The following is a 15,058-nucleotide window of genomic DNA, read 5'->3' on the forward strand; positions in this document are numbered from 1 at the left end:
AGTGTTATTTTGTAAATATTTTTTTTCATGTTTATTCTCCATTTTTTGGGGGTGTGTGTTAGAATACCATTTTGGTATTTAGAATATAGTTATTCCATTAAAAATGTATAACTTCACCAATTTGGCCACATTTGGGCTACTTGTGTGGGACACCTGGGTGACTTCATGATAAATGTTATGTAGCACACTCATTTTGGAAGTTATCATTCTGAAACTTTGCACAAGTACTGCTGTCCTCTTATGTTTTTCACTGAAATTGTCCCCATCATCCTATCTGAATGTTTGTTTTGTCATGTTCATTTTAAAGATGATGATACAACAATAAAAAAAAAATTATGTTTTTTTCATTGTATTATCTAAACCAGATATATTGTGTTACATTCTCCTACATTCAATTCACATTTACACAAACTTCAGAGCGTTTTCTTTCAAATGATACCAAGAATATGTATATCCTTGGTCCTGGACTTGAGCTACAGGCAGTTAGATTTGGGTATGTCTTCAGGTGGAAATTGAAAAAAGTAGGGGGGTAGCTGTAAGAGGTTTGCAATTGGGAGCCAGCTTGCTGGCCTTTCTGTTCTTTGCAACTACGATGTATAATAATCATGTCAGATGGCTGCCCCTGGAACTCAATAGGATTGGATCTAAATCTAGATGTCTCTTTAAAGTTGACAGCAACAGACTTTAATCCTGACTTTAATCCTGCGTCCATAGACGCTCCCATGCGCCAATCTAAGCAACATATATTTTTTAAATCCAGATCAAAATCTGTCAGTTTAAGCTAGAAATATCAGTTTCTTGCATGGGCTGCATCTCTCTAAGAAACTTAGATTTTTGATTGTAGTTGCCCTTGAATTCAGTAAGCATGCCCTGCAATGTTGTTTGGTTAGCAGGTTTTCTGTAGCGCAGTAAGCGCACGTGATGATTATGTATTCCATTTAAAGTGATTTGCATTGTGGCCGCCAATGGAATGGCTGGAGTAAAAGCCCAGCAACACACCATATATACATTCCACAGACCCTACGGAGTATTTCCTACAATACTTTTACTGTGGCACCCAGAATTGTTCTTGCTCTAAGCCAATAAGTATTCCATATACAGTGATTCGCATTGGGGGCATTTACTTGATCTTGGAACATGTTTTACAACCCAAATGTAACGCAAATGTCAATTAAATATGAACAAATATGAATCATTGTTAATGTTTAAACAATTATTTTTCATATATCATCAAAAACTACAGGGTATTGACACTTTTCTACTATTACTAGGGAATTTCTCGAAATTCCGTGACCTGGAAGTACTTTTTTTGTGTTGCTGATGAGATGCTTATCATGTGAAGAGTTCGCAAATCAAATGCCCACTTGTGGTGCCACTGGACAGTGAAAAACAAGTAACTTAACCTTTATTGTCATTTAAATTTGTTTGTAGTAGTACAGCCACGTCTCATAGTCACATCATGAGATTTGTAAACGAAAGAGGAATATAATAATATGAATCAAATTTAGTTTCCCCATCTTCCCATTTAGAGTTTCTGGCGCAGCACAGAAATGCCTTATCCAGATTATGTGACAAAGGCATTTCCTAACAGACTTGCTAAATTTCTTTGTTGTTACTTTTAAAGTGGGAACCAACATGCAGTACCTCCAGCAGGCAGAGAGGCAAGAACCATATGTCCGACAACTCAAGGTCAAACTACACTATTCACAGCCCTGTGTAAGATTCAATGTAATTGAATCTTTAATGTTTATTTGTTTAAGCTGTTAGTGATAATTTCCTAATTGTTACTACATTTGTGTTTACATCATTAAGCCTTTATGTTATGAATGACCAAAGGTGTCTGACTTTAAATTAAGTACGGCATCATGCAACATAGTTCATAACACAGCCATAAAGACTCTAAGTAATACAGGATACTACATAAAGTGTAAATAAATAGGTTATTAACGTTCTGCTGATTTAAGGTTCTCTCGTGAGTCACAGTTTTTTGAAGGGTGATTGAGGTATTTAAATGGGTTGATGGACCTGCAAAGCTACTGTGTGTGTGTGTGTGTGTGCGTGTGTGTGTGTGTGTGTATGTGTGTCTGTGTTTGTGTGTGTGTGTGTCAGATGCAAGATGATTTGGAGTAGTCCAACCTGAAGCTACCTCACCGGGTATTCCTCTTCTCTTCCCATGCTGGAGAAGAGGGCCTTGCAACCTATTAGTGGTGCCAACATTTTGTGGCTGATCATTAAGCGAGAGAGTAGGTGAATGTGTCAAAGACGTGACTAGGCCCAGCACTGCACTGTATGGCTAGTTTTTGTTGTGTACATGTTTTTGTACATGCATCTTGGTTCCAGAAGAAAGCCACTTTTAATTTCTTTATGTTGGCTTTCATCAAGGTAAGTGTTTCTTGGTGTAACGTCATACCCAGGCTATTGCGCACACAGCACATATAAGCCTGGGATATCAACCATTCAAAGTTGGCCTTAGTGGGAGTGACCATATAATTCTATGGGAGTGACCGGAGTAAGGTATTTGTCATTGTCACTAGTTAACCCAGTCAAAAGGTCATAATTATGGCTAAACCATGCCCATTCCCACAATACATTTCTTAAACGTTGATTTTAAATCTAATCCTAACTACTGAAGGCCAAATTTGATGCGTTGGTCCACCAGTGTTTCCACCTATTTGGGCGAAAGTGTCTGGGAATGAGATTAGGTATAATGTGAGTAACATGACTTCAGACTATGCCATCCTTCAACACAACGTGTCACCCTTTATAAAGCACATGTTTATATTATATTCGACATAGTGTGTTATGTCACGGTTGACATTGGTGATTATGTCACAGCCACATTTATAAACCCCTTATAAAGCATGAAATATGGTTATAGATGCTTTGTAACACATTTATGCAGTGCTTATGAAGTCATTATGAAGCCTTTATAAGCTGAACGTCATTTAAAACAGGACCCTATGGGCTATAGTAGTACAGGCCCAATTCTATATTTTCTGGGGATACCTAAAGGGGTCCTAAATTTCCAAATCAAATAGCTAAATGATACATGGTATGACCTTAAAACACTTCCATATGTTAGCTCAGTACCCCCCCACCTCTCTCTGCCTCCCTCCCTATCCATCTCTCTCGCAGTCTCAACAGCCTCTATGTTCTGGAGGGATGAAAGACAGAAACGGAAGCGTTTTCAGTCTCATTTTCTCGCAAATAGGCCCTCTCCAGACAAGCTTTTTAAAGCGGTGATTGCTTTCCTCTTTACACTCGCCGCCGCAAATGATTCCTCAAACGGTTATTTCCTGCCAGATCTATTCCTCAGATAAAGCCTTTGCTCCCGCCTTTCATGGGTCTCTCTGCCTCTCAATCTCCCCCGTGTACCTATCCCCTTTCGCTCTCTAGATGTAGCGTTGAGAATGGAGGCCGAGGGCTACGGTCACGTTATTGGTCAAATATTATCCTATTTGGTAATGATGCAGCAACAACTAAGAGGAGATGTGTTTCGTCCTGTAAAGGGTAATGGTAACATCCATGGGCCCTATGTGTGAAACTATGAAGATGCTGTAAAGGCATTGTATAAGTAGAGGACTAAATTAAACAAAGTAGCTAAGCTATTGGCCTTTGGTAAATCTTAAACCCCAAAATGTTTGGTACCAAATATTCTTACTGGAGAATAGTCAGACCCTTCCTCCCACCTGTTTAATTGTCACCTACAACAATCAACTGTCGAGTTAAATGAATCTGCCAATTCCCTCCATTTCTTTTCAAGGCTATTTAGACAAACAATGTGCAGCAGTGGAAAGTTTGCACCTGTTATTCTCTATTGAGTCTTGAAAGACAAAACCAAAGCTAAAGCCATGACATTGTCTTTCTTTACACTGTACTGTACTTTCTTTTCCTTAAATTACTCAGCCTCATTTGACCTTTCATCCTACCACTTAAATGTTATTCCATCTTGCTAGGAGGGAAAAGCTTTGCACTGATGAATCTGATGATTCACTGATGACTCTTAGTAATATAATATTAAAATGCCACTTTTATCCAAATCAGTTTACAGTACAGTGAGAGTATATATTAGGATGAAGCCTATGTGATCACTTCAGAAATAGTGTGGCATTATTTACACTTTTACAGTTTTGTCATCATTATTTTTTCACATTTTCTTCCCCCCAACAATTTATTCCCTATAGTGTGGTATTTAAGCGCAAAGGTGGTGTGGAGGATGCTCACCGAAGCGTTCAAATAAAGTGGCCATGGCCTGATTCTTGCCCATGTCGATGAGCCCTCGACCCAGACAGAAGTGCGGGAAAATCAGCAGCACCTGCTTCACAATGTCATTGATGTGCGAGATTTTCTGTGAGGGAAAAGAAAAAGAAAAACAACAACAACGTATTAGCGACTCATAAAAGACAAGAAACACGGCAAAACATGAGGGCACATTATGGCATGACATCACATTACAGGGAACCCGCTGTCTGTGTTGCACATGCGGAGGCACGAGTCTGTCGAGTGACCTGAGGGAAGCAGCGGATTTGGAGCTTGCGGTGGCTGGAAAAGAGTGCTCTTGGCATTAAGAGTGTTTCGACACTCCCCAGATAATTAAAGCGCATCCTCTGTGTGCGCTCATCAGTGGAGGCACACTGCTTGCTAAATGACATGGAAATTAGCCTTGACTTGTCATTTAGGGCACGCTCACTCGGTGATGTCTCCCTCACCCGCGTTACGTGAGGGCAGGAGCAGCTGCTCATACATACAGATACAAACATTCTCATCCCAAGCACTGAGACTTTGAAAGATATACCTTCCCACTTGCTATAACAGACACATTCACAGTAATGGACTTGCGCACACACACACACACACACACACACACACACACACACACACACACACACACACACACACACACACACACACACACACACACACACACACACACACACACACACACACACACACACACACACACACACACACCATCTTATTGGCTTTTCATTACCCAGGTTAGGGCCCTTCCTGATTTAAATACAAATTATAGAAATATATGCAAATCCAATTAATTAGGTGCAGGACAGATGAACATATCAAAGAAAAAAGTAGATACAAACTTAGATGTATTCATGTTTTTCCATATGTCTACTGTGTAATACTTATTGTGATGTTAATGTATTCAATGTAATGGATGTATTGAATTGACCGGATGTACAAGCCCTCTAGAGTTGATTTAAATAGGTGTTTCACAGTGATATATGACCTGACGAAGATCCAACTCGGATCAAAACGTTGTATTTTTTGTGGGTGTGGTTAAATCACCATGGGATACCAGAGTTGCGGACATTTCCTTTTTCCTCCCTTCCTGATTAGGCCACCCCTCCTGAAATCCCTTCTCCCTGTAGCTATATTGCTGAACGATGGTGCCTTTTAAAACACACAAGCCCTAATTAATTAAATGAAGACAGAATGAAAGATAGCCAGTCTGCACTGATTCTACAACACCGCCAGCGTCGGTTCTCCACATTGCTTTCATTACCGAAGATTGAGGGAATGAGAGAGAGAGAGAGAGAGAGATGGGGGGAGAGTGAATGATAGAGATGAAGTGCGAAAGAGAAAAAGAGAGAGAAAGAAAGAGATACAGTAGATATTGCCACTTCTCTATTTACATGCCGTTCTAAAGCCAGCTTATGCAAAATGCATCTGTTTGGTCTCAGGGTAGTCTTCAAAGACGCTAGCGTACCTTGTGAAAACCGTAAATTCACCGTTTCCTCCTTCGGTAGACCCAGGGCGAAAAGTGGTATGCGTTGCTTAACACAGTGCAATGTGGAGCGGCAGATGAGAATCACGCATGACACCTTATGTTGTCAGATTTCATCATCGGGATTTGTACTTGCTCTGCAATTTGTTACTTTAGTTTGAGGAATGGCGTCATGAAAAGGCCTAACTTGGCCCGCAATTCAATCAACTGTAGATAAAGGTAAACCGCGTTGCGATTCACACACGTTTCTGCTATATTTTTCAAGCACAGGTGTGGTCCAGAGGCATTATCCAATGACGTTGTCCACACAGAGTGTTTGCAGCTAACTCTGAGTTAACACATTCGATATAGTGCAAACATTCACAATTCATTTAGAGGTAAAGTTTTCCTTTATCTGTTATGGATTGAATTGGGGCCTTTGGTCATTGGGGGTAAATAACTCACTACCGTCATCATTAAAATAAAGTTTATTTAGGTCTTCATGTATGACTTCTTGGTATACAGCAGTAATGATGTAGCTCAACTTCAAGTAAATATTTTCTCTGCTAATGGCCAAACTTAAGCTACAGATCAAAGGTTAGAGTTGGAATGTCAATAGTAGTCTACATGCAGCAGTAAATGGAGCATTTCTGCCTGTGAGTAGTTGGGCTGTCCGAGCACTGGCCTAAATTCCCTGCAGGGAAGTATGCATAACGAAAATACCTAATTGATCATGGTGTCAACGCTGACTCTCAAATGTCCAGCAATAGGTCTGCCAATTCATCTTTGCCTTTTTCAACTTTTACACGTTTCTCTCAAGGACTTAAGGTCACGCTGGCCAACAAAACGTCAAGCATGAGATCCTGGCCATCCATATAATGTATTACTTAGCTACCTTTTATTGTCAATGCTAAGAAGCTCAATTTGAATATATCTGGTCATATCAACACATACTGGACGCACTCCCACTCAACTACATTTGAAAAAGTTATTAATCATAGTTAAACTACAATCCCTTGAGTAAAGTCTTAGAATTTAAAGCTGGAATCAAGCAAAGGAGCTGGCAAGAAGCTGGCAAAAGGCTAAAAGAGCCTAAAGTTAGAAACATAAGTGAATTGGAAAAACTGAAATAATAAAAGCAAACCAATGACCTTGTACAGCCGGGGCCCATTTGTCATCAAGAAGAATGTGAAGGAATAGAGACCTAATTCGAGATCAATACGTGAAATAACAGATCTTCTCTCGACTGGGTGTTCATCAAGGAGATCTAAGAAGCTCTTAGGCGATGATGAAACGCGTGACAATTTTCTTCAAAGTTTGTGCTATATGCCCATAAATCATCTCCAAATGGGTTCTGAAGTGAAAAAAATCTCCAAGGCTCTAGTCTGACCCATATTGCTTTAGTGTTCATATTCCCCTAGCGTCGCCTTCATCTTGACCGGAGGGACTTACAAAAAGGAATATATATATATGTCTGAAAGAGTTTTGGGGAGGGCGACCATTAGCCAATTTCTCAAACTAGATGTGTTAATGTTAAAGGGAAACGTCATAATCAGTAATGCACATCCAAAATAGAATGTAACATTGTATACACAAAACACTATACTAATCTCAAAGAGGTAGACAGCAGTACATGCTGTTAGGAATACACATTCATGTATGTAATACCCCCCAACCACCCACTCACCCACCCCACCCACACACACGGTACAATTAAACGGCAATTCCCTGGGAGAGTAGACAAGTTCCAGACATAATGCCCAGCATAGCAATTCCAAAACACAGTACAGAGGGTCATGACATGGCAGAACTAATACAGCCCCATCGACTGCCCCCCTCCTGAATCACTCAGGCCCCCAACCAGGCCAGATCCATTTAGGTGCCCAACCGGCTTGTCTGAGTGGCTAACGGCTGGGCTATTGACTCAAACACTGTCTCATGCATACAAGGCAGTGTGCGATAGATGCGATCCACAGGGAGCTGAGAAAACTCCCATGCTCCCTCGCTCAGTCTCCAGATAAAACTGGGACGTAATGTAATATATGTGCTGCTGCAGCCATGCTTTGCTTTTCCCTCCAGTTTTGGCTATTTTTACTCCTTCCCTCTAGACTACTAGACATCTTCCCATAGCGGGGAGCTAGGTGTATTAACTTTGACCTTCAGTGGAGAAATACAACAAAGAATGAAGAGAACTTCAACTTTGCTGTTCCCGTTTTGGCTATCGTCGCAGCGCAGGGTGAACGATATAGAATGAAGGTGTGGAAATAGAGACGACGGAGAAAGATGGAGCTGTCAGATATCTCTCTACAACCTGCCGCGGTGAACTGGGGCGTGGTCTTGAGCGTTCTTATCTACGGCAGCCATTTTGGCTCCTCTGTTCATCCAGTTTATCAGAACAGAACAGAGGAACAGAGGAAATGTGGAAACCACCAACATCCCAGCATGTCACAGCCCATTTTTTCCAGGTGATTCAACAGTGACAGTTAACTGGTAGGATAAGTGATGCATCAGCCCCGGCTCGTGGCCACCTACAGGGCTCTTATCTGCTTTTACATCCCCAGGAGTGATAGCTGGGCTGTCATTGTCCCCCATCGGCAATGTCTCAATTGACCCGGAGAGCTACACTACCCAGCAGGCTTTCTAATACACTAGGCAAATGCCCTTGACAAGGAAGTGCGCGGTAGGTCACTTGCCAGATTGGCAGCGACCGGCATGCATTCCATTATTATATTGCCAGAGCCCCTTAGGAAAATGATTTGCCAGAACAACACCGATAAATATATGGGAAAACAAGTCACAACAAAAAGATGACTGTTTGATGGGGAGGTTGCCAGCGAACAGACAAACAAAAAACAAACCGATGATGAACGACGGCAATGACGATAATGAAATCGCCATGCAAATGAGTTTGTCTCATTATGTAAAAAGGAAGACAGCCAACATTAAGCTGTGTCTGAGACACCAGAGAGAGTGGAAAGAAGATGAATGTTCAAAGGACATGAGCGTATGACAAAGCTAGGTTTCCATCCAATTGGTGACAGATCATCCCACCAGTGATGTGTTTCCACCAAATTGACTTGTTGCAGATAAAAACCAGTGCGTGATGACGTAGTGCACATAAAATTTACTTTTTTGCTTAAGTTTTTATGTACTGAATAAAAATCTAAAGTTCAATGTGTTTCCATCGCATTAAATAGCAAATTCCCCTATTCTGGTCTTGGCATGTATCCTCTAGCCAACAGCTCACAGATAAAGTGCAGGTAGGCTGTGCGTGTAGGCTAGTCTACATGATGAGATTCACAGGTGGTTGATGGAGGACGGGCTCGTGTTAAAGGCTGGAGCGAAATAAGTGCAATGGTATCAAATATACTGAACAAAAATATCAATGCAACATGCAACAATTTCAAAGATTTACAATTCGTATAAGGAAATCAATTGAAGGAAATTCATTAGGCCCTAATCTATGGATTTCACATGACTGGGAATATAAATATGCATCTGTTGTTCACAGATATACACACTGCTCAAAAAAATAAAAGGGAACACTAAAATAAGACATCCTAGATCTGAATGAATGAAATATTCTTATTAAATCGTTTTTTCTCTACATAGTTGAATGTGCTGACAACAAAATCACACAAAAATTATCAATGGAAATCAAATTTATCAACCCATGGAGGTTTGGATTTGGAGTCACACTCAAAGTTAAAGTGGAAAACCACACTACAGGCTGATCCAACTTTGATGTAATGTCCTTAAAACAAGTCAAAATGAGGCTCAGTAGTGTGTGTGGCCTAAACGTGCCTTTATGACCTCCCTACAACGCCTGGGCATGCTCCTGATGAGGTGGCGGATGGTCTCCTGAGGGATCTCCTCCCAGACCTGGACTAAAGCATCCGCCAACTCCTGGACAGTCTGTGGTGCAACGTGGCGTTGGTGGATGGAGCGAGACATGATGTCCCAGATGTGCTCAATTGGATTCAGGTCTGGGGAACGGGCGGGCCAGTCCATAGCATCAATGCCTTCCTCTTGCAGGAACTGCTGACACTCCAGCCACATGAGGTCTAGCATTGTCTTGCATTAGGAGGAACCCAGGGCCAACCGCACCAGCATATGGTCTCACAAGGGGTCTGAGGATCTCATCTTGGTACCTAATGGCAGTCAGGCTACCTCTGGCGAGCACATGGAGGGCTGTGCGGCCGCCCAAAGAAATGCCACCCCACACTATGACTGACCCACCGCCAAACCGGTCATGCTGGAGGATGTTGCAGGCAGCAGAACGTTCTCCACGGCGTCTCCAGACTCTGTCACGTCTGTCACATGTGCTCAGTGTGAACCTGGTTTCATCTGTGAAGAGCACAGGGCGCCAGTGGCGAATTTGCCAATCTTGGTGTTCTCTGGCAAATGCCAAACGTCCTTCACGGTGTTGGGCTGTAAGCACAACCCCCATCTGTGGACGTCGGGCCCTCATACCACCCTCGTGGAGTCTGTTTCTGACCGTTTGAGCAGACCAATGCACATTTGTGGCCTGCTGGAGGTCATTTTGCAGGGCTCTGGCAGTGCTCCTCCTTGCACAAAGGTGGAGGTAGCGGTCCTGCTGCTGGGTTGTTGCCCTCCGACAGCCTCCTCCACGTCTCCTGATGTACTGGCCTGTCTCTTGGTAGCGCCTCCATGCTCTGGACACTACGCTGACAGACACAGCAAGCCTTCTTGCCACAGCTCGCATTGATGTTCTATCCTGGATGAGCTGCACTACCTGAGCCACTTGTGTGGGTTTTAGACTCCGTCTCATGCTACCACTAGAGTGAAAGCACCGCCAGCATTCAAAAGTGACCAAAACATCAGCCAGGAAGCATAGGAACTGAGAAGTGGTCTGTGGTTACCACCTGCAGAACCACTCCTTTATTGGGGGTGTCTTGCTAATTGCCTATCATTTCCACCTGTTGTCTATTCCATTTGCACAACAGCATGTGAAATTTATTGTCAATCAGTGTTGCTTCCTAAGTGGACAGTTTGATTTCACAGAAGTGTGATTGACTTGGAGTTACATTGTGTTGTTTAAGTGTTCCCTTTATTTTTTTGAGCAGTGTATAAAAAAAGTAGGGGCATGGATCAGAAAACCAGTCAATATCTGGTGTGACCACCATTTGCCTCATGCAGCGCGACACATCTCCTTGGCATAGAGCTGATCAGGCTGTCGATTGTAGTCTCTGGAATGGTGTCCCACTCTTCAATAGCTGTGCGAAGTTGCTGGGTATAAGCAGGAACTGGAATATGCTGCATAGACGTCGATCCAGAGCATCCCAAACATGCTCAATGGCTGACATGTCTGGTGAGTATGCAGGCCATAGAATTTTCAGATTCCAGGAATTGTTTACAGATCCCTGAGAAAGGGGTCCGTGCATTATCATGCTAAATCCTGAGGAGATGGCGGCGGGTGAATGGACAACAAAGGATCTCGTCACGGCATCTCTGTGCATTCAAAATGCCATCGATAAAAAATTGCAATTGTGTTCGTTGTCCGTAGCTTATGCCTGCCCACACCATAACCCCACCACCACCATGGGGCACTCTGTTCACTTTGACATCAGCAAATCGCTCATCCACACGATGCCATACAAATGGTCTGCGGTTGTGAGGCCGGTCGGATGTACTGCCAAATTCTCTAAAAGAGAGAAATGAAGATTCAATTCTCTGGCAAAAGCTCTGGTGGACATTCCTGCAGTTAGAATGCCAATTGCACACCCCCTCAAAACTTGAAACATCTGTGGCATTGTGATGTGTGACAAAACTGCACATTTTGGAGTGGCCTTTTATTGTCCCCAGCACAAAGTGTATCTGTGTAATGATCATGCTGTTTAATCAGCTTCTTGATATCCCACACCTGTCAGGTAGATGGATTTTCTTGGCAAAGAAGAAATGCTCACTAACAGGGACATAAACACATTTGCACACAACATTTTAGAGAAATAAGCTTTTTGTGTGTATGGAACTTTTTTGGGATCATTTATTCCAGCTCATGAAACATGGGACCAACATGTTAGCCAATCTGTAAATAGCCCATCCAACTACCTCATCCCCATACTGTATTTATTTATTTATTTATCTTGCTCTTTTGCACCCCAGTATCTCTAGAGTCAAGGCCAAAAGATTTGAGAATATTAATTTCCACAAAGTATTTGCAATGTTGACCCTTCTTTTTCAAGACCTCTGCAATCCGCCCTGGCATGCTGTCAATTAACTTCTGGGCCACATCCTGACTGATGGCAGCCCATTCTTGCATAATCAATGCTTGGAGTTTGTCAGAATTTGTGGGGGTTTGTTTGTCCACCCGCCTCTTGAGGATTGACCACAAGTTCTCAATTGGATTAAGGTCTGGGGAGTTTCCTGGCCATGGACCCAAAATATTGATGTTTTGTTCCCCGAGCTACTTAGTTATCACTTTTGCCTTATGGCAAGGTGCTCCATCTTGCTGGAAAAGGCATTATTCGTCACCAAATTGTTCCTGGATGGTTGGGAGAAGTTGAACTCGGAGGATGTGTTGGTATCATTCTTTATTCATGGCTGTGTTCTTAGGCAAAATTGTGAGTGAGCCCACTTCCTTGGCTGAGAAGCGACCCCACACATGAATGGTCTCAGGATTCTTTACTGTTGGCATGACACAGGACTGATGGTAGCGCTCACCTTGTCTTTTCCGGACAAGCTTTTTTCCGGATGCCCCAAACAATCGGAAAGGGGATTCATCAGAGAAAAGGACTTTACCCCAGTCCTCAGCAGTCCAATCCCTGTACCTTTTGCAGAATATCAGTCTGTCCCTGATGTTTTTCCTGGAGAGAAGTCGCTTCTTTGCTGCCCTTCTTGACTCCAGGCCATCCTCCAAAAGTATTTGCCTCACTGTGTGTGCAGATGCACTCACACCTGCCTGCTGCCATTCCTGAGCAAGTTCTGTACTGGTGGTGCCCCGAACCCGCAGCGGAATCAACTTTAGGAGATGGTCCTGGCACTTGCTAGACTTTCTTGGGCGCCCTGAAGCCTTCTTCACAACATTTGAACTGCTCTCCTTGAAGTTCTTGATGATCCGATTAATGGTTGATTTAGGTACAATCTTACTGGCAACAATATCCTTGCCTGTGAAGCGCTTTTTGTGCAAAGCAATGATGACGGCACATGTTTCCTTGCAGGTAACCATGGTTGACAGAGGAAGAACAATGATTCCAAGCACCTCCCTCCTTTTGAAGCTTCCAGTCTGTTATTCAAACTCAATCAGCATGACAGAGGGATCTCCAGCCTGTCTTCGTCAACACTCACACTGTGTTCACTGTGTTAACAAGAGAATCACTGACATGATGTCAGCTGGTCCTTTTGTGGCAGGGCTGAAATGCAGTGGACATGTTTTTTTGTGTGATTCAGTTAATTTGCATGGCAAATAGGGACTTTGCAATTAATTGCAATTCATCGGATCACTCTTCATAACATTCTGGAGTATAAGCAAATTGCCATCATACAAACTCAGGCAGCAGACTTTGTGAAAATGTATATTTATCATTCTCAAAACTTTTGGCCACGACTGTACTTGCACTTTCATCTTCTGCACATCTATCACTCCAGTGTTTAATTGGTATATTATAATTACTTCACCTCCCAGTGCCTATTTATTGCCTTACCTCCCTTATCTTACCTCATTTGCACACACTGTATATAGACTTTTTCTACTGTATTATTTACTGTAAGTTTGTTTATTCCATGTGTAACTCTGTGTTGTTGTATGTGTTGAACTGCTTTGCTTTATCTTGGCCAAGTCGCAGTTGTAAATGAGAACTTGTTCTCAACTAGCCTACCTGGTTAAATAAAGGTGAAATAAATCAAATAAATAAAAAACATGTTGCGTTTATATTTTTGTTTTCCGTGTGTTTGATGCCATTCTATTCGCTCTGTTCCAGTCATTATTATGAGTCATCCTCCCCTGAGCAGCCTCCACTGATGTGATTATTATGGATTAGAGCGAGAATATTTTGGGTCAATCGGCAGTAAAGCATCCATAAAAAATAAATAAGTAAACTTTTCGATCATGTCATCAGAATCAGACCCTCAATATTTATTGGAAAGGAGCATCATGATCACTGTGCACTTTCACCACACTGTGAAGTTCATCAGGTTATCTGTAGCCTAATAAACTGCATGCTTTCCCTTGTCGTAGTGGGAGGAGCACACACCATATCGTCAAGATATATTACTTCGATATGATGGTTATTATGTCAATATTTGCGCATAAAGGCATTTCCACCACCATTTCTCACATAATTAATTTTACAGACACAAAAAGATCCCACCATTATCTGTTGGTATTTATAAAATCTCAGAAACTTCCTGTTTCCATCAGAGCTGTCATAAAAAAATGTTTATATACCGTATGACTTTACCTGCATAAAAACTGTGTATGGAAACATGGATAGTGATGCTAAAATGTGCTCCGTTTGGAGTGGAGATTAGAGTTAGCTGACGTTTGAAGCAGAAACTCAGATGGGGGAACCTGATATTGCAATTTGTCAGAGTGAAGTCGCACACACACGCACAAGCACGCATGTACACTCTCTCATGCACACACACACGGACAAGCACGCATGTACACTCTCTCATGCGCACACACACGCAAGCATGCATGTACACTCTCTCATGCACACACACACACGGACAAGCACGCATGCACTCTCTCTCACACTCACTCACGCATTGCCCACATGCGTGCACACACAAACTCTCTCACACACACACACACACACACACACACACACACACACACACACACACACACACACACACACACAGACTGTGGCAAAGGAAAATAATTAGCACATTTCATTTACCTGAACATGAAAAAGACACTCGCATGAAAATCTACAATTGTGATTTAAAGTGGAAGGTATTATAATTAAATCAATTGCCAGGTTCAAAGTCACAAATTGCATCTTAATTTAGCATATAAAGGCAGCAAAGTATGATGTTAACAAAAAAATAAGACATTGAATACCAATGTTAGTCAAGACTTAACTGTTCTTTACTCACTTTTACCCATTATGTAGCAGCCCACATTAATTCAAACTGTTTCTTATTTTTACTTTTATATATAATGTGGTTCATTCATTATATAAAAAGGTGAGGACAACTTAGAAACTATACTTGTATGATTGTGTGTGTTAACACATTTAGGTAAATTTGAGTTCCAGCTTATAAAGAACAGCTAAACTAAGTAAATTGCCTCCTTAGAAGAAATGATTGTAATTCAGTCTAAACACAAGTAAACATGTCAAAAACGTTGACTTCCACAGACTGAGA

The 15,058-nt window shown here is 42.0% G+C and overlaps 1 protein-coding gene across 1 annotated transcript in view; it reads right to left on the minus strand.

Moving 5' to 3' along the window:
• Nucleotides 1–15,058, minus strand: part of LOC110500599 (phospholipid-transporting ATPase ABCA1) — a 279,746-nt gene that overhangs the window by 51,401 nt on the left and 213,287 nt on the right. The window contains exon 39 of the mRNA XM_090214665.1: nucleotides 4,225–4,348. Within this exon, the coding sequence (XP_090070791.1) occupies nucleotides 4,225–4,348 (124 nt within the window). The remainder of the gene's footprint in view (nucleotides 1–4,224; nucleotides 4,349–15,058) is intronic.

The sequence above is a fragment of the Oncorhynchus mykiss genome, chromosome 21, assembly GCF_057628025.1.
Source record: "Oncorhynchus mykiss isolate SJ-2025 chromosome 21, ASM5762802v1, whole genome shotgun sequence".
NCBI lineage: Eukaryota > Metazoa > Chordata > Actinopteri > Salmoniformes > Salmonidae > Oncorhynchus > Oncorhynchus mykiss.